This window comes from Chiloscyllium plagiosum, chromosome 20 (assembly GCF_004010195.1).
Source record: "Chiloscyllium plagiosum isolate BGI_BamShark_2017 chromosome 20, ASM401019v2, whole genome shotgun sequence".
Taxonomy (NCBI): domain Eukaryota; kingdom Metazoa; phylum Chordata; class Chondrichthyes; order Orectolobiformes; family Hemiscylliidae; genus Chiloscyllium; species Chiloscyllium plagiosum.
Window position 1 is genome coordinate 36,322,820 of NC_057729.1, and position 20,301 is coordinate 36,343,120.

The 20,301-nt window shown below is 39.3% G+C and overlaps 1 protein-coding gene across 2 annotated transcripts in view; it reads left to right on the top strand.

Moving 5' to 3' along the window:
• The window catches only part of acss2 (acyl-CoA synthetase short chain family member 2), a 78,286-nt gene that overhangs the window by 40,414 nt on the left and 17,571 nt on the right, over positions 1-20,301 (top strand). Inside the window, exons 6-14 of one of the 2 annotated variants that reach the window (XM_043710550.1) lie at positions 2,714-2,789; positions 2,980-3,112; positions 3,577-3,621; positions 12,305-12,442; positions 14,774-14,944; positions 15,374-15,507; positions 16,371-16,503; positions 19,144-19,200; positions 20,144-20,224. In XM_043710550.1, the coding sequence (XP_043566485.1) occupies positions 2,714-2,789; positions 2,980-3,112; positions 3,577-3,621; positions 12,305-12,442; positions 14,774-14,944; positions 15,374-15,507; positions 16,371-16,503; positions 19,144-19,200; positions 20,144-20,224 (968 nt within the window). The remainder of the gene's footprint in view (positions 1-2,713; positions 2,790-2,979; positions 3,113-3,576; positions 3,622-12,304; positions 12,443-14,773; positions 14,945-15,373; positions 15,508-16,370; positions 16,504-19,143; positions 19,201-20,143; positions 20,225-20,301) is intronic. The other variant, XM_043710551.1, reaches the window with a different exon arrangement.

Sequence of the window (20,301 nt, forward strand, 5' to 3'; positions counted from 1 at the left end):
CAGTTAGGGGCAGTTGCTAGAGAAGATAAGGCAGAATCTTTGGCGCTGGGAAGATCTTCCGATATCTTGGTTGGTTAAGATGAATGTTCTTCCTCGCTTATTATATCCCCTGAGAATGCTCCCTTTGATGCTGCCAAGGCAAGCACTGAGCAGGCTTTACAGCTGGCTTGGATCTTTTACTTGGTATCATAGGCTGCCTCTTATTAAGCTGGATAAATTGCAGCTTCTGCAAGAGCCAGGGTGGGTGTCTAGATTTTCCAGACTTTAGGAAATACCAATTGAGTTCCTTACTATCCTATGTGGCTGAATGGGCCTGTCAGGATCCATGATCAACCTGGCTAGACATTGAGGCCTCCCAGACAAAATGCCCCCTCATTAATTTGTTGTTTATGGAAAAGATGAGAACTGTTATGGATCACTGTAAAAACCCGATTGTCCTAAATACAGTTAAAGCATGGAGAATGATGCGGCAGGGCGAGGGCAATTTACAAAAAAACTTCCCCTTTCACTCCCATAATGGGAATGTCGGAGTTTCAGCCGGGTTCGATGGACTCTGGCTTTAAACTCTGGGAGACCAGAGGAATCTCCTGTTTGGGAGATCTATTTAACGGGGATGTCACAATGTCCTTCGAACAGCTGAGTCAGAAGTTCGAGCTACTTAGGAGAGATCTCTTTCCTTACTTCCAGGTTAGAGACTTGGTATTAAAAAAAGACTACATTGGTTAACCTCTACTAGTCGAACATGGAGAGGAGAGTGCTCCAGTCTACGGAGCACTTTCTATCACTTGTTAGGTAGTAATATCTTGAAGGACATTGAAAGGTTATATAAAACCTGGACTCAAGAATTAGGGGTGGAAATCTCCTCCGAGATGTGGGAGGATATTTGGGAAAATGTTAGGAAGATCTTGATTTGTAATAGGATCCAGGCTATTTGACTGAAGGTACTTTATAGGGCTCACCTGGTACCAGAACAGCTTGCAAAATTTAAGACAGGAGTGTCCCCAATGTGCTCTAAGTGTAAAATGGAGGTTGGTACGCTTACTCACTGCTTGTGGTCATGCCACAAGCTCTGCAGGTATTGGGATGATATTACGAGTGTTTTGGCAAAGGTTTTGGGAACTGAGGTTAAGTTGGATCTGGTGTCTGTCCTTTTGGGTCTTCCAACTCTTCCCTCTTTGGATGCGCATGGGAAGAAATTGTTAAATATTCTTTGTTTCTGCGCAAGGAAGAAGGTTCTAATGAGCTGGGTGTCGGAGAAACCCCCAGGACTCATGAGTTAGCGTAGGATTGTCATGGAACACATCCCCCTGGACTTCCTTACGAGTATGGTGCACCAGAAAACGAAATTGTGTTACAGAACATGGCTGCCCTTTTTGAATTATATTGATGCAGACATATCAGCTATAATATTCAGCTATAATAGCCTTTGTGTAGCTGTGTCTGTCGGTCTGGGGGTCCCTGGGGGGGTGGGGGGAAGGGGTGGGGATGGAATACCAAATACGGGTTTACTTACTATTGCTCCCAATGGTGGGGAGCTTCAATGAGATTGTGCTGACTGCAGTAATTTCATTGAATATGATTTAAGTACCTTGTCATAACTTGGTTTAATTTTATTTCTTTCTCCTTGGTTATTTATTGAATTATAGTTTTATAGAGTTCTTTTGCTTTTTTTCGTGTTTCGGTAGTCTGTGGAACAGAGTAGTAGTTTGTTTTCTGTTATTGTTATTTTATTATAAAGTTGTGATACTATTTTGTACTGGTTTTGTAATTTTGTAAACCTAAAACCTTTTTTTTCAATAAAAACTAATGGAATTCTGGCCTTGATTCTGATCCTCTGGATATAGGAGTAAATGATTTTCTGCAGTATGCAAAACCTGATTTGACAATAGTTGTACTGTGTTCAGTTCTGGGCATCCCACTATAGTAAGGGCATCTTGGCCTTGGAGCAACTGTGGCCGAGATCTACTGGATGCTGCTATTATTAAATTAGAAGGAGAGGTTGCAGCCATCTAGGGTTTATGTTCTGGAATTTAGAATATAAGAGGTTATTTGATCAAATGATTAGATGGACTACAGAGGTCAATTCACTGCCAGCTTCCCAAGGGCATTTGGGGAGGGCAAACATTATGGTCTTGCCAGTGATGTTTATAGCCTGTGAGAAAATGTGGGGGAGGAGGAAAAAAAGACATCTTATCAAGGAGAATAAATTAATGGTGAAAAAAAAATTACTTCAGCATTTTGGGAAATAGAGTCAACCCATGCAGGATTTATATTAGAAAATACTCCTTCATTTGAAGAATGCTAGCAACTTGAAGTTATCTGCAGTTGACAACAGATGAGCCTTGGTAAATTTGTTAATTATAAACCTATTCACCAAAAATATTGAGGAATGTCAGGAAAATTGGTGGATTATATGAAGGTTGGTAACGACAAGTCATGATCTAATTGAATATCAGAGTAGTTGCTAAATGCCCTAGACCGATTCTTGCTTTTGAGTATTGTTCTTTTTTTCTGGGCTTCATTACATTTTAAAGCTGCTTGTGCAGGGCATCTTTTGATAGATTATGCGAAAGGGGTTAAGTAGGACTGGTCTCATCAGGCATATTCAGTGGGTGACTATATTCCTTTCTGGCTGATTTACACGTGGTTTACAATGCACTAAAAAAGTATCACCATCAGAAGTAAATATTGAACTTTACTTATCTTTTCTCAGATGGATTTTATAGAGGGGATAAACACATAAACTTGAAACAGATAGTGGATGAAGCACTCAAGAAGTGCAAAGAGAGGTGTGTATTTGTAATACTTCCAGTAAGTGACCTTCAAAATCTCATACTTTTTACAGCATCTGAATCAAAAGGTTGATTTAAAATTTTTCATGTCTGTGACGTTTTATTCCTTTCTCTTAAAATAAACAATAGAAATAAATTTCATGTGTTGTCGACGTTGCTCCTGACTGTGAAGTAATTTTCTTTGAAGGAACTTCCCTGTTGGAAAATGCATTGTTGTAAAGCACTTGGGAGGTACAGAAGCTGCAGGAGGAGCTTGTGCAAATAAAGCTTCAACTGATGTACAGTCACCACCTGCAAAACGATCCTGTTACAACGTCCAGGTGAGAAAAAGCAGAGAGATTTTTAACCAGCATTGCAAACTAGGATAACATGTACTGTGCTGAGATTTCCTTTGCCCTTTTTGGAATTCCTTCATTCAATTTGCCCTGGTCTGCACAATACAGTATTATATTGCTTGTTTCTCAATCCACTGTTCATGATTGACATTTCATTATTTGACATGCCAACATTTGTGAGAATTTATTTTGGTTCCTACGATTGTGAGCAGCAGACATTGATTTTTTTTTCCACAAGCATTGTGTATTCTTAACTGCAGATATATCACTAATATTAAAAATGAAAATGACTAGTCAGTTTCCTGCTGAGAATTACATTGGAATTTATGTGCAATATTGTTGGATGGTAGAGATCTCAGAATATTTGACATGGTTACAAAAACATAAAGCTGTCAAAAGGAAAAGCTGTTGCAAAAATGTTGTTTCTTTCATCTATGAACTTTCTACAGGATAAGGACAATGTGAAAGCAAAGAATGTTCATCATAAAATAAAGGTATTTTGGTCTTGATGTAGCTGCACAATTAGCTTTGCTATGTGTTTCTCTGCTCTCCCACTCTGCCCTAGTTTATTAACATCATTTGTGGAACTGTATCGCAACATAACAGCTGCTGTGTCCTTTGTCTACTGATGACTGTTGTAGTTGTAGGCACACTTCTAAGATTGTCCTGTTCTGCACATTTTGAACAACTTTACTGATTTGTAAAAGTCTGAAAATTAGAGATTTGATAGAATTCAAATGTTTGTGGATTTCTCCATTCTTTTTCCCCTAACTCCCTGAAGATTTAGTAAACAAATCAAAATTGGGCAAAGATTGGTTACAACCCTGTTTCAGTCTCCTTCTCATGCAACTGATGCTGCACAAATGGGTTGTTATTGCGAAACTTCGAATTAGCCTATAAAAATTCCAATTCCCGATTATAGTGAAAAAGACAATGTAAAGAATGCTGAGTCGTTTGTATTATTCATTCATGAGAGCGATTGGTCTCCATAACCATTTCAGAAGTAATCTCAATTTGGAGCACAGGTCACTTTTTTTACAGATCTGCATTGAGAAGGGAATTATGTGGCATAGCCTACCACTTAAGAACTTTGCTATTGCCTCTTCTATGCCATGAAGTTACACCTCCCCAGACTTAAAACACCAAAGCTCTTTGTTAGTCTTCAGTGCTCTCTTCTCTGTGGTAGTTGTTGTACATACTAGCAACAATTATTCTTAAATTACTTCATTTGGATTTCCTTGTCCTCGTATTTCCCAACTTTTCACCTTCAGTTGGTATGTTGAAACTCTAGTTTAGAGTGCTATCCATTTATCTTCTGTTGTTTAGATGAAATTGGAGATTTATCATAGAATCCCTACAGTGTGGAAACAGGTCATTCAGCCCAAGTCCACACGAACCTTTCGAAGAGTAACCCACCCAGACAGATTTCCTACGTTTCCCCTGATTAATGCATCTAACCTACACATCCTGAACACTATAGGGAATTTGCCATTGCCAATTCACCTCACCTTGCACATCTTTGGACTGTGGGAGGAAACCGGAGCACCCTGAGGAAACTCATGCAGAAACGAGGAGAATGTGCAAACTCCACACAGACAGTCGCCCGAGGCTGAAATAGTTTGCTCAATTTTCATATACCATTTATGCAGAGAGATGTCAATGCTTTCAATGAACCTATTTTTAGATTAGATTCCCTACAGTGCGGAAACAGGCCCTTCGGCCCAACCAGTCCACACCGACCCTCCAAAGAGTAACCCACACAGACCCATTTCACTCTGACTAATGCACCTAACAGTATGGGCAACTTAGCATGGCCAATTCACCTGACCTGCACATCTTTGGACTGTGGGAGGAAACCGGAGCACCCGGCGGAAACTCTCACACAGGGAGAATGTGCAAACTCCACACAGACAGTCGCCCGAGGCTGGAATTGAACCTAGAACCCTGGTGCTGTGAGGCAGCAGTGCTAACCACTGAGCCACCATACCGCCCTATCAAATGCAAGTTTTTGAAACTCATTTGAAATACCCCATGTCCAGATTGAGATATTGGAAAATGATCTGCAAAGACATGATGGCTTTCACCAACACAGCCAGCTCGGCTTGCAAGTAATTCTGTCCTCAGTCTGAATTTTAAGTACATTTAATGCTTTTAGTATTTTAATAAGTGGAAAACACTAAAGCAGTGTTGACACTGAGTTCTGAGCAGTAAGTCTTATGAATAAAATATTGGCTTTTGAGAAGCTGCAGGTAGGTTTACTAGAATGATACTTGGTCTCCAAGGATTAAACTACAAAGAGAAATTATACAACCAAGGATTATGTGTTATGGAATTTAGAAGTTAAGGAGTTGATTTGGTCAGAGGATTTGAAGATATTAAGGAGAATTGATAAAGCAGATAAAGAAAAACTATTTTCATTGATTGTAAAGTCTAGAACAAGGGGTGTAATCAGAAAACAATAGAGCTAGACATTTCAGGAATGAGGTTGGGAAAAATCTTTTGCACACAGTGGCTGATAGAAGATTGAACCATTCCTCTAAGTGTCATTCAATGTTGGATTAATTGCAGATTTTAAGTCAGGGATTGATACATTTTTGTTATGCAAAGCTTTTAAGGGATCTGGAAAGAGAAAGAGAATATTGAGCTGGCTGAAATGATCTAATTGAATGGTAGAATAGGCTCAGTAGGGTACTCCTAGACCATTGAACATTACAGCGCAGTACAGGCCTTTCGGCCCTTGATGTTGCGCCAATCTGTGAAATTAGTCTGAAGCCCATCTAACCTATACTGTTCCATTTTCATCCATATGCCTATCCAATGACCATTTAAATGCCCTTAAAGTTGGCAAATCTACTTCTGTTGCAGGCAGTGTGTTCCACACCCCTACTACTCTTTTTGATTTAAGAAACAATGTCTCACATCTGTCCTATGTCTATCACCCCTCAATTTAAAGCTATGTCGTCTCGTGCTAGCCATCGCCATCTGAGGAAAAGGGCTGTCACTATCCACCCTATCTAACCTTCTGATTATCTTATGTGTCTCAATTAAGTCACCTCTCAACCTTCTTCTCTCTAACGAAAACAGCCTAAAGTCCTCACCTTTTTCTCGTAAGACCTTCCCACCATACCAGGCAACATACTAGTTAATCTCCTCTGAACCCTTTCCAAAGCTTCCACACCCTTCCAGTAATGCGGTGACCAGAACTCCAAGTGTGGCTGCACCAGAGTTTTGTACAGCTACAGCATAACCTCATGGTTCCGAAACTCGATCCCTCTACCAATAAAAACAACCCTTATCAACCTGGGTGGCAACTTTCAGAGATCTATGCACATGGACACAGAGATCTACACTACCAAGAATCTTACCATAAGCCCAGAACTCTCTATTCCTGTTACTCTTTCCAAAGTGAATCACCTCACACTTTTCCACATTTAACTCCATTTGCCACCTCTCAGCCCAGCTCTGCAGCTTATCTATGTCTCTCTGTAACCTATAACCTCCTTCGGCACTATCCACAACTGTACCGACCTTCATGTTGTCCGCAAATGTACTAACCCATCCTTCTATACCCTCATCCACGTCATTAATAAATATGACAGAGCAATGGACCCAAAACAGATCCTTTCAGTACATCACGAGTAACTGAACTCCAGGATGAATATTTCCCATCAACCACCACCCTCTGTCTTCTTTCAGCTAACCAATTTCTGATCCAAACCGCTAAATTGTCCTCGATCCCATGCTTCTGTATTTTGTGCAATAGCCTACCATGGGGAACCTTCTCAAACACCTTATTAAAATCCATATACACCACATCAACCGCTTTACCCTCATCCACCTATTTGGTCACCTTCTCAAAAAACTCGGTAAGGTTTGTGACCTATCCTTCACAAAACCGTGTTGATTATCCCTAATCAATTTTATTCCTTTCTAGATTATTATAAATCCTATTTCTTATAACCTTTTCCAACACTTTACCCACAACTGAAGTAAGGCTCACTGGTTTATAATTACTAGGGTTGTCTTCTGGCACTATTCCTGTAGACAGTGATGACATAAAGATTGAAGCCAAGGCTCTGCAATCTCCTCCCTGGCTTCCCAGAGAATCCTAGGATAAATCCTATCGGTCCCAGGGGACTTATCTATTTTCACACTTTCCAGAATTGCTAACACCACCTCCTTATGAACCTCCATTCCATCTAGTCTAGTAATCTGTATCTCTGTATTGTCCTTGACAACATAGTACTTACACTGGAAAAAGACAAACGAAAAGTATTCATTTAGCACTTCCCCTATCTCCTCTGACTCCATGCATAACTTCTCACTACTATCCTTAATTGGGCCTAATCTTACTCCAGACATTCTTTTATTCCTGATATACCTATAGAAAGCCTTAGGGTTTTCCTTGATCCTCTCTGAAAATCAATTCTCATGTACCCTCCTGGCTCTTCTTAGCTCTCTCTTTAGGTCTTTCCTGACTAACTTGTAACTCTCAAGTGCCCTAACTGAGCCTCCACGTCTCATCCTAACATAAGCCTTCTTCATCCTCCTCTTGACAAGAGATTCAACTTCCTTAGTAAACCACGGCTCCCGTGCTCAACAACTTCCTCCCTGCCAGACAGGTACATACTTATCAAGGAATAAGCTCCACGTTTCAATTGTGCCCATCCCCTGCAGTTTCCTTCCCCATCCTATGCATCCTAAATCTTGTCTAATCACATCATAATTGCCTTTCTCCCAACTATAACTCTTGCCCTGTGGTATATACATATTCCCTTCCATCACTAAAGTAAACATAACTGAATTGTGGTCACTTTCACCAAAGTGCTCACCTACTTGTAAATCTAACACCTGGCAAGGTTCGTTACCCAGTACCAAATGTAATGTGGCCTCGCCCCTTGTTGGCCTGTCTACATACTGTCAGGAAACATTCCTGTGCACATTGGACAAAAACTGACCCATCTAAAGTTCTCGAACTATAGTATTCCCAGTCAACATTTGGAAAGTTAAAGACCCCATAACAACTACCCTGTCACTCACTCTCCTATGGAGGATCATCTTTACTATACTATCCTCTTTGTCTTGCAACTATTCAGATGCCTATGGAAAACTCCCAACAGGGTGACATCTCCTTTCCTGTTTCTAACTTTAGCCCATACAATCTCAGTAGACGAGTCCTCAAATGTTCTTTCTGCAACCGTAACACTGTCCTTGACTAACAGTGCCACCAATCACCACCACCACCTCTTCTCCCCCACCCCCACCAAACCATTTTCTCTGTTCGTACTGAAACATCTAAATCCTGGAACCTCCAATCCGTTCCTGTTCTATCCTCTCTGAAATGGCCACAATGTCAAAATCCCAGATACCAATCCATACTACAAGTTCACCCATCTTATTCTGGATGCTCCTGGCGTTGAAGTAGCGACACACTTCAAACCAACTTCTTGCTTGCTGGTGCCTTCTTGCGATCTTGAAACCTTTATTTCCGACCTCACTATTCTCAACCTCTCATAAGCTCAAACTACAATTTACATTGTCATCCCACTGCTGAATTAGTTTAAACCCAACCAAAGAGCATTTGCAAATTTCCCCTGCAGGATTATGGTACCCCTCTGGTTCAGATGAAAACCATCCTATTTGTAGAGAAATAGCTCCAATCATCCAGGAATCCAAAACCCTCCCCCCTGCATCATGTAGCCACGTGTTCAACTCCTCTCTCTCCTTATTTCTCACCTTGCTAGCACGTGGCATGGGCAACAAACCAGCGATAATAGCTGTTTGTTCTAGCTCTAAGCTTCCACCCTAGCTCCTTGTATTTCTGCCTTAAATCCCCATCTCTCTTCCTTACCTATGTTGTTGGTGCCTCCGAATTGGTGCTGCTCCCCCTCTCCTTCCCCCTCAAGGATCCCCAAAACATGATCAGAAATATAATGAACCCTGGCACCTGGGAGGCAACACACCAACCATGAGTCTCCCTTGTTCCCACAGAGCCTCCTATCTGTCCCCCAATGCTCTGCTCTTCTTCTCCCTTCCCTTCTGAGCGTAAGGATCAGACTCTGTGCCAGAGACCTGTGCCCCATTGCTTACCCTAGTAAGTCATTTCCCCTCCCCCCTCCCCCTGCCTCCCCCACCCCCCCACCCCACAGTATCCAAAATTGTTTTTGAGGGATACTGGTACTGCCTGTCGGTTCCCTTTCCATCTCCTGACAGTAACCCCTCTGCCTTCTTCTTTTGCCTGAGGTGTGACTACCTCCCTGTAGCTCCTCTCAATAAGCCCCTCTGCCTCCCATCCCAAATGATCCAAAGTTCATCCAGCTCCAGTTCCCTAATGTGGTTTTTGAGGAGCTGGAGTTGGGCGCACTTCCCACAGATGCAGTCAGCAGGGACACTAGTGGTGACTCTTGCCTCCCACGTTCTGCAGGAGGACCACTCAACTGCGCTAACCTCCATTCGCACTGTTCAAAATTCCCAAATTTCCTGCCTCCTATTTTCTTGTGTTTTTACTACTCTCATTTAAATATATTTTATTTATTGCGAAACTTTGTCCCCCATTTCTTACAGGTGTGGGAAGTAATGCACTTTTAAAGTTTGAGAAACCGAGGAGACCTGATTTTCCTCATATTCTGCCTACTCCGATTGCAGTACCTGTTCAGTTTTTGTCTTCCTTTCCTGGCTGTATTGAGAGATTAGCAGGCTGTCCAGCAACAGCTTGGAATTAATTAAAGATTAAAAGGGACAGTGGGGATATCAGTGGCTGAGGGGAGTGGGGGAAAAGAGAAGGTCATATGGAGAGCGGAGACTACAGGCTTAAGGGAAGGGAGGGAGAGATCAGAAACTGAGGCTTGGTGGAGAGAGATCAAAGGTAAGAAGCTAGTTAAGGGGAGAGTGGTGATGTTGGAGAGAGGAGATCAGAGAGGGAAAAGGTGGTAAAAAGCTTGGGGAATGAGGTAGATGGAAAGTGCAGGAGGGATGGTTGTAAGTGGAGAGGTTCTGTTTAGAATATAAATACAGTAGATGCTGAAAATCTGAAGAACAGAAAATACTTGAACATATCAAATCAGGCAGTAACTGCAAAGAGTGAAACTGTGTTCATTTCAGATTAATGATTTTTTCATTGGGTAAACTTGCTGGGCTAGAGTGGAGGAGGAACCCCTTACTGTACCTGCTCCACAATCCTTATTAGAAAGGTACTTACACAGTTGTACAATTTCCAGTTAAAATGTAAAATGGAGTTATCTATGTAGCTTTACAAGCTCCCTAAGTTATAGTGTTTAAATATACTTTAATCTTTGAGTGGTTTGAAATTTGAAAACTTACTTTTTATGCTCAATCACAAAGAAACTCTGGACAAATGTTCTGATAACTGAAAGGAACTGTAAAGAGATTTTTTTGGGTTCATTTTGTAATGAACAAAAGGATAGGATTGTACATTGTAGTCTTGCAGCTGTTTTTCACTCATCCCATGACATTCACATGCAAGTCTGTTCTGGCTTTACATAATTACTCTGGTGTTTGAAAAATTCCCGCAATTTTGAGGCGGTTCATATTTTAGGGCTTCATTTTATTATAAAGCTTTAAAAGGAGCTTTTAATGTCAGTCATTTCTATTGATCAATTACTGTAATTGTGGTATAGAAAATTAACCATCACCTAACAATCAGTGGTACTGTACTGCAGGACCTTTCTTTTTAAAAATGTAATCATGCTGAACTACTCAACATTGAATGCATGGCTTCAGTCTGTAACTAAAGGAATGCCAAAATAGCTTATAGTGTAATTACATGTACAATGTGGCATAATTCTTTCTGAACCGCATGCTGTATTATGACATATTAATGCTAACTCTATAACCTACTGCTGTAACGTTGCTGCAATATTCAACGTATATTGGTAAATATGTGGTATTTATTGGGCAATTTAAGGTGTCTCAATATTACTGTCTTCATTTAAATTTTGAATCATAAAACTGGTCCCTTTCTGTTTAAATAGGTAACCGACGAAAATAGTTTTGTTTCAAAGGCCTTCTTGGTTTTCCACTCTCTTTTTAAGCTTGACCCAATTGAAAGCAGTCTTGCCTCAGGACAATTTAGGCTTTGAGTTCTTAAACCAGACCACCACGTTATCAGATAAAATATTAATGTGTAGTTCCTTTTGCCCTTTTATCATAGTTCAGATGAGTCTTGCCAATCTAATTTAGTGCTTTGAGACAGAGAAGGAGCGCTTCTAGTGATTCAGCAAATACTATCAAATTTAGTAATTGACTTGATTACTGTTTGTGAAGTGTTACTGACACAAATTAGTCATATTGCCAACATAAGTTATTGCATCTTTTCATTAAAGACGTGCAGCTATTTGCTACAAGGATGTGTTTAAATACAAATATTATCTAGACAAGTTCTGTTCAGTTAAGTATTTATTACTATTTGAAATCCATCATTAAATCTGCCTTTCCTAACTTCTTACTGTTAATGCATTCCAGATCCTAACTAGTTAATTATGTAGGCAGTGCTTATAATTTATAATGCTCTTTTAAAAATCTCGTAAAGATAGATTCAATAACTGCTTTTATAAGCAAATTGGAAAATTGCCCAAAGAGAGAGAACTTGCAGCACCTACATGGAAAAGGCAGAAAGGGGTATTAGTTGACTTGTTCTTGCAGAGAGTTGGCATGAACAAGGTAGGCTGAATGTCCTCTCCCATGCTATAATTATTCTATTATTCTTCTGTTTTCTTTTATCGGTAGCAGAAGTTATGTGTGTTGGACAGTTTCTTTAAGGGGCAAATTTAATATTTTCACTGTAATATTTATGAGAATACTTGAAACTTTTTAACTTGCATACCCTCTTTAAGTCCTATTCGATGCGTCTTTTATCAGCATATTTTTGTTTCAGGTTTCAAGGATTTAATACTCATTATGCTATTTTTTTGTTGTCATCCATCCCAAGATTGGGGTGCAAAGATTGTACGTGTTATCATGGGTGTTTTACGCTTGTTTAGTTAACCCTGATGCAGTTTTTGTAGAACACATGTGCCTCATTATTAAAGCAAACTATGAATTCATAACAGAATAAAGATCCAAGATATTAATTTGTTCTATGATGTATTTTTAATTACTGCAGATTGTTGATTTTATAAATATTTTAGTCTCATGTTTATTGGACTTTGTACATTTCAGACTCCATGGGATGTTGAGGTTGATCTTTGGTGGCATGATTTAATGAAGGAAGCCAGTGATGAATGTGAACCTGAGTGGTGTGATTCTGAAACTCCTCTGTTTATCCTTTATACTAGCGGATCAACTGGAAAACCAAAGGTAATGACTTTGCTCCATCTAGAACAGCAGTGCATTTGACAGCGATGCGTTGGACAAGGCCATTTGATCCATCCAATTTGCCTCACCTTCATGATGCATGGAGAATCATGATTAGAAATGGTCAACCACTCTCTCTACGCACAGTCATTTAAAACCTCTGGGAAAGGCAAAAAGAAACGTAGAGCAATGAAATCTAGATCACAATGACCACGTTTATGGAAACTGATTACTTTTTTATTAATAAAAATGTGATCTTTATCTCAGTCAAGAACCAATCCAGCTGGCTATTGAAGGAATGTAGATAGTCAACATAGAGAGAAAGTGAGGGCTGCAGATGCTGGAGATCAGAGCTGAAAATGTGTTGCTGGAAAAGCGCAGCAGGTCAGGCAGCATCCAAGGAATAGGAGAATCGACGTTTCGGGCATAAGCCCTTCTTCAGGATTCCTGAAGAAGGGTTTATGCCCGAAACGTCGATTCTCCTGTTCCTTGGATGCTGCCTGACCTGCTGCGCTTTTCCAGCAACACATTTTCAGATAGCCAACACATACCACACAAGATAACTAACTTAAGTGAAAAGGTCCTTTCGCTACTTTTGTGAAAAAGAAAAGCAACATGATGTCTAGCTTGTTTCAATTTGTAGATCAGGGAGAACCATTCTAATGAGCTATCAGTGGAAAAATAGTGTGGCTTTTCCATTATTTCAGGTACCTTGAACAAATTGCTTTCAAGTTCATGTACTTTAAAGTAAATAGACCCAACATCTTAAGCCTATCTGAATAGCCAAAGTTATTTTAAATTGGGCATCATTCTTTTGATTCTTCGATAAACCTTTTATCAAGGTCACTATGTGAGGGACCTACAATTTGATGCAGCTTTTGTTTAGCTGATAACATTAAATCTATTTGCATTATTGTAAAATGTGACTAGCCATTCCTCTACCTGGAGTTGATGCAACACTAGAGTCATGGTCACAGGAAATTCTAAAATATGATTGACACCCCCTCCTCAATATGCTTCAACGTGTATCATTCAATGATAGCATCCACGACATTATGCCTACTCTTCCTGCTCTTAACTTTGCCTTCTGTATTTCCTGGCCAATCAGAGAGGGCAGATAGGTTGAATTGCTGCATTTCCAAAAGGAAGAAATTCTAGTTAAAGGGACCCCACCAAGGATCAAAACAATTGAACTGTACATTGGTTGCTGAAGCTACCCAAGAGACGCTGCCCCTTCCCTCCATCCTGCACCCCACGTGCAACAAATTGACCTACACAGGTAAACAAAATGAGTGGCAAAATATTTTTGGATGACTTTGCTAGGATTTTCCTCAGTGAGGGATGAATGGAGCTGTGTTACTCTGAGGAAAATTCTTGCATCTTCAAAGGGCATATACTACTAACTGACAACTAAGTGCTGAATATAGTAACCAGTAGTCGCTTACCTGACAAAAATCTATTAATCTCAATTTTGAAATTTTCAATTGAACCAACCTCATTAGCTCTTCATAGGATGGAGTTTGTGCTAGCCAGTATTCTTTGTATAAAGAAGTGATCTGTTCAGCCTACATCTAATTTTAAAGTTATGCTAAAGTGCTGGTCAACACCACCTGAGTTCAATACCTATTCTATTAATTGTTGAACTATTGTAAACACCTCAGTTTGGTAATCGGCATGGGTGTTGTTTTGGTGGTGATGGGCTGCTCACTGGAGAACCAGTGAGACGCTTGTGTTGCCCTCTTTGGGGAGAATCTGTTGATCGATGGGATTAATGACCCCAGAGCAGTCAATTCCATCTCTGGGAACTGCTGAAGCCAGTAGCTCCTTTTGTTAACAATGCCACCAGAATGGTGGTGGTGGAATGACCTCCACAGGAGCCCAGAATGCAGAACCATCAATGAGGCCCTGTCAACCCCTGCCCTGAAGCAATTGCCACAAGTTTGCTTGCATTGCTTAATCTATGATGGTTCCCCCTTTCTGCCTTTTGGGTTAACTGGTCACTAAAAGATCTCTTTGGAGCTGGGCAGAAATGTAGCCACTGCTTAAATTATGTTAGAGTTGGGAAGGTGTCAGGGTCCATGCTTCCTACTTGCTTATGGCCTTCCAACCTTCCAGCTCAACTGCAAGAGGAAATGAAATAGAGCCCTCTGTTTTTAACATTCCTGAGGAAATACAGTATCTACAATATATGTCTTTATTATTTACCTTTTTCACTCCAGTCTCATTCTGGTGTTTAATTTAGGAGTTTACATTCTACATATGAAGCTTTTTCCCTGTAGATTTATTTGATAAAATCTTTGAAGTTTATAATCAAATCTGTTTGTTTTCTTAAAGGGTGTGCAGCACACTGTTGGAGGCTATCTTCTTTATACTGCTACAACCTTTAAATATGTATTTGACTACAAACCTGATGATGTGTATTGGTGTACTGCTGATATAGGGTGGATTACAGGCCACTCGTACCTTGTTTATGGACCTCTGGCCAATGGTGCTACAAGTGTTATGGTTAGTATTGAAGTGTCGATATTATCTACAAATTAATTGTTCAGAGAAATTCCTAAAGAAAAGTTCCTTGTGTATTGTACTCCATGTAATCTTACTAACTGGTAAAATCGGAAAGAAAATTCATCATATGGTTTCTACAATAGCGAGCATTTAGGTTTCCAATCTCCTTCACTTATTTTCCAATACTGGCATACATGCCAATCTGATGTAGAAGTCTTTAACACTGTACAATATTTGATTGGTCTCAAACCAGTTGAGCTTTCAGATCCCATGTTGCCAAAGCTTTGAAAGGAAAAGTTTGCAATTGAATAGATGTAAGCTGCTGTCTCCGCAAAGGTTAAAACTACATAGAGGTTTCATAAGCATGTTTAACTGAGATATACTTAACTTTGTTTTAACTTATTACTTTTTTGAAAAAATAATTTCTAGTTTGAAGGTGTACCGACTTACCCTGATATAAGTAGATTCTGGGAGATTATTGACAAATACAAAGTGACAAAATTCTACACTGCACCCACAGCTATTCGATTGCTAATGAAATATGGAGAAGAACCAGTTAAAAGGTGAGATTTTTCTATCAGAAAAGCTGTAACTCATTTTTTAAAAAGTTTTAAAATCAATATTGTTTTCATTTGTTGCTTGTCCAAAATTATTATTCAGTAGTTAAAAAGTTAATCTCTGCTGTTTTTTCAGGAGCTGGATTATAAAGGGTGAATGGAGTTGGGGTGGGGCTGGGGCAGATATTTAAATGGTCCAATGAAATGTGAGATTCCTGTGAGATTACACTGGAAATGACAATGTGTAGGTGAAGGTTATCTCTGGGTGACGTGAATCCAGGTTTGAATAGCAGAAATGTGATAAATGAAGATATATATCCTAAAGTTTCCTTGATTTATCTTTTGGGTTTCAAAGAGAGTTTACACAAAGCATTTCCTCAGGAAATGAAATGTGCGGAAAGGAATCTTTGATAGAATGAGTTGTATAGTAGCTGTAAAGGAGTAGACTTGGTAGACATTTTTTTTCATTTTGAGTTAATGTATTGTTTTATATGTTACCTACTATTACAACCAAAAATCAAGAAAATCTCAAAATACAGTACTGATAGTATTAAGCAATTAATATAACCAACATAGATTAACAGTTGTAACTGATCCCATGTGTGCAATTATATATGTTTAGCGTATTTAAATACATCCTTCTTTGTGTCTGGTGTTTTATGTGTGGTTGAAGATAAAGAAGACCTTTTCATTACTGTTTTGTTTAGGGATATAATCTGCACACTTTATCTTTACTATGACACAGTGATTAGGAACAAAATATTGGTGCGTGTGAGATATCAGGTGTGTCGTGCAGGGAATGCAGTAAACCTATTTCTTAGTGTATTTTAAAGTTATGAAGTTTGAATTTTGGATTTTGTCCCACTCAGGTTTAGAAGGGATTCCTTGAAAATCCTTGGCACAGTGGGAGAACCAATAAACCCAGAGGCCTGGCTTTGGTACTATAATGTAGTGGGGAACAGGAGATGTCCAATTATGGATACCTTTTGGCAGACTGAGACTGTAAGTCTTTTTAAAACCGTACAGATGTACCTTAAAATCTCCAGAACTGATGTTGTAAAAGGAAGTTTGTAAGTGACATTGTTATTATGCATGCTGGAGTCCATTTGAAGGATTTGTCAATTGGCCCACTTATTCCTCATGTTGCACTGTGACCGTTACAGTTTCCAAGTGTTGATTTGGCTCAATTACATTGGATAAAATTCAAACTTTCAAATCATTTTTATAAATTTTGTTAGTGAATATTGACATTATGGCCTTTAGCCACTGCAGACAGGATTTCACGATAATGGTGGTGCTTTTTAAGTTGCCTCAAGGATAAAGAATTATTTTGTTTTGAGTTTACAATTCACAATTTATGTCTGAATTTATAGTGATATAGAAAAATCTGATGTTTAAATTATTTGGATTGGATTTTAATGTTCATCTGATTTGAAACCTCAGATTGAAGCAAAATTGCACTCAAACAGCTTATCTAGTTAGTGTTCTACAGAATAGGAAGAGGTCCTATTGTGCTTGTCATCAAGACCTAATTCCCCTAGTCATTTTCCAGTACCTGGCTGATAGCCTTGTCTGATATGACGCTTTAAGTGATCATCTAAATACTTAAATGTTGTGATGGTTCTCACCTCTACCATTCTTTCAGGCAGTGATTTCAGATATCCAGCAGCCTCTGGGTGAAATAATATTCTTTAATTAATCCCCTCTCAGCTTCCACCCCTTTGGCTTAAATCTGTGCCCCTGATTAATGATCCCTCTATTAAGAATCCCATTTATTCCTATCTACGGTCCTCATAATTTTGTATGCCTCATTCAGTTTCCACCCCAACCACCTATACTCTAAGAAAAACAACTCCAGCTTATGTAGTTTCTCATTATAGTTGAAATGCTCCAGTCTAGGCAACAAAGACTGGTGAGCTAGGTTAGATCTCGTGGAATACAGGGAGAACTAGCCACTTGGATACAGAACTGGCTCAAAGGTAGAAGACAGAGGGTGGTTGTGGAAGGTTGTTTTTCAGACTGGAGGCCTGTGACCAGTGGAGTGCCACAAGGACCGGTGCTGGGTCCACTACTTTTCATCATTTATATAAATGATTTGGATGTGAGCATAAGAGGTATAGTCAGTAAGTTTGCAGATGACACCAAAATTAGAGATGTAGTGGACAGCGAAGAAGGTTCCCTCAGATTACAAAGGGATCTTGATCAGATGGGCTAATGGGCTGAGGAGTGGCAGATAGAGTTTAATTTAGATAAATACGAGGTGCTGCATTTTGGAAAGGCAAATCAGGACAGGACTTATACACTTAATGGTCAGGTCCTAGGGAGTGTTGCTGAACAAAGCGACCTTGGAGTGCAGATTCATAGCTCCTTGAAAGTAGAGTCAAAGGTGGATATGATAGTGAAGAAGGCATTTGGTGTGCTTTCCTTTATTGGTTAGAGTATTGAGTACAGGAGTTGGGAGGTCATATTGGAAGGGTGTTGTGAAACTTGAAAGGGTTCAGAAAAGATTTACAAGGATGTTGCCAGGGTTGGAGGATTTGAGCTATAGGGAGAGGTTGAACAGGCTGGGGCTGTTTTCCCTGGAGAATCAGAGGCTGAGGGATGACCTTACAGAGGTTTATAAAATCATGAGAGGCATGGATAGGGTAAATAGACAAGATCTTTTCCCTGAGCTTGGCAAACATACCCACAACTATGACAACCACCACCCGAACTACAAATCTTTACATAAACCTTGAAAAATCTACCTCAGATTTAAAACTAACAACTAATCTAGCATCAACTGCCATTTGTGGAAGTGAGTTCCAGTGTCCTGATATCTCTACTGAACAGTCTGACCCTTATATTTGGACTTACTCAGTTCCGTACATTTGTTGATATCCAGTTTTCTCTAGACATGTTCCTTCTTTTGCTGCTTCTCTTCACCTTTTGCAGGAACACATTGACCCTGCACTTCCTTTTTGCAAGACTTCCACTGCTGTGAAATAGATTTTCCTACAAATAGCTACTTCCAACCAATTTAGTGATATTGGGTCATACCATATTAATATTAGAATTTCCACAATTCAGAGCCTTTTTTCTTGTTCATCTGTGGCTTTTTTCATGACCATCTTAAATCTTACTGAGTTATGGTCACTATCATCAAAATGCTCTCCCCATGACTCTTCTATCACGTTGCCTGGCTTTGTTACCAAAATTTTGGTCTGGCAATGCCCCGACTCTTGTAGGACTTTTTAAATCCTGGCTTAAAAAGCTAGAACTATTTTAAGGATTCTAGGCCTTTCACACTGTCTATTTTAGTTAATATCAGAGACACTGAAATCTGCTACGATTATTACCGTTATTTTAATACACCTGTGAAATTTGCCTACATATCTGTCCACCTATCTCTCCCTGACTCTTTAGAGATCTGCTACAATATACTGTCAACAATGTGATTGCCCCCTTTTTGTTTTTAAGCTCTACCCAAATAGCCTCAATTGACAAGCCTTCTAAAATATCATCCTTCCTTATTACAGTAGTTGGCTACTTCATTGTGAAGATGATATGTTATCACTTTCCCAGTATTTTCTATATTATTGTGTTCACTTTAGTCTTGATTGTCAGCTGTTTGCCTTAATGTAGATTATCTGTTGTTTGCAGGGTGGTCACATGATTACTCCTCTTCCAGCTGCCATCCCACTGAAGCCAGGGTCTGCTGTGAGTAAAGTGTCATTCATCATCTGAAACATAAATATTTCTCTGCTGAATGCAATATTAATTTTGCAGAACAATATCTATAACAAGTCATTATTTGTCACTTTGTATGGACAGCACATTTGTACACCACTGTGCCTGTTGTCTTGATATGTCAGGAATTACTGTGCTAACTTGTGTGTTTTGCACTTCTTATGCACTTTGTCATGTCGAACCTTGGTCCTGGAGGACTGCTGTCTCGTTTTTACTGTATCAGTTATATATGGTAGAAATGACAAATAAAGCTACTCTCACTCTCAAAATACATTTGAAATTGGTTATTCTGTCCTTTCTACACCATTTCACATTTGAAACTTAGGCATTGCTGAGACAATACTTGTGAATATCAGCTGATGACTTCAATTTGAATAATGTTTCAACAAATTTTAATTAAATCTTATTGTCTCTATCTGATAGAGTTCCATTCCAGATTTTGACAGCAAAATGTTTTTTCAGTTTTGCTTTAAATAAGATGTCCCTTTGTTCCTTTCTCTTCAGTTTCTGTGACTTGCATTTTGGGAGATCCTGCTTATTTCTCTTGAAAGTGTTGACTTTGGGATCTGATGTCAAAGGAATTTGGTGCTTTCTTTGTGTGACCCTCAAAGTAATCCTTATTGACTTTATACAATTAATACAATCTTGTCTCGTCATTATGTGCACTTCCAGCAGGAATGGTCAGTTTTCCTTCTCCGACTTGGGGAGATTAGGGACATTGTAATGGTCCTACCAATGTCTCAGATGAAAATTGGTCCCTGGTGCAAAATTCAAAATCCCAAATTTATAACTTGTTGGCCTATATAAATACTTTTTTAATGGAGATGTTTCATGATACTTTTTGTTATAATTTTATGGATAAGCTGTAAGTTCAAATAATTCATGTTCAATTCAGATATTCATTAATTTTCAGAGTTTTCCCTTTTTTGGTGTTGTCCCTGCCATCCTCAATGAATCTGGAGAAGAACTGGAAGGAGAGTCCGAAGGTTATTTGGTATGAAAAATTGAATTGCGATCTTGTTTTGAAACCTTTAAAAATGTGTATTGTATTAGATAAAAGAAAACGCTTTC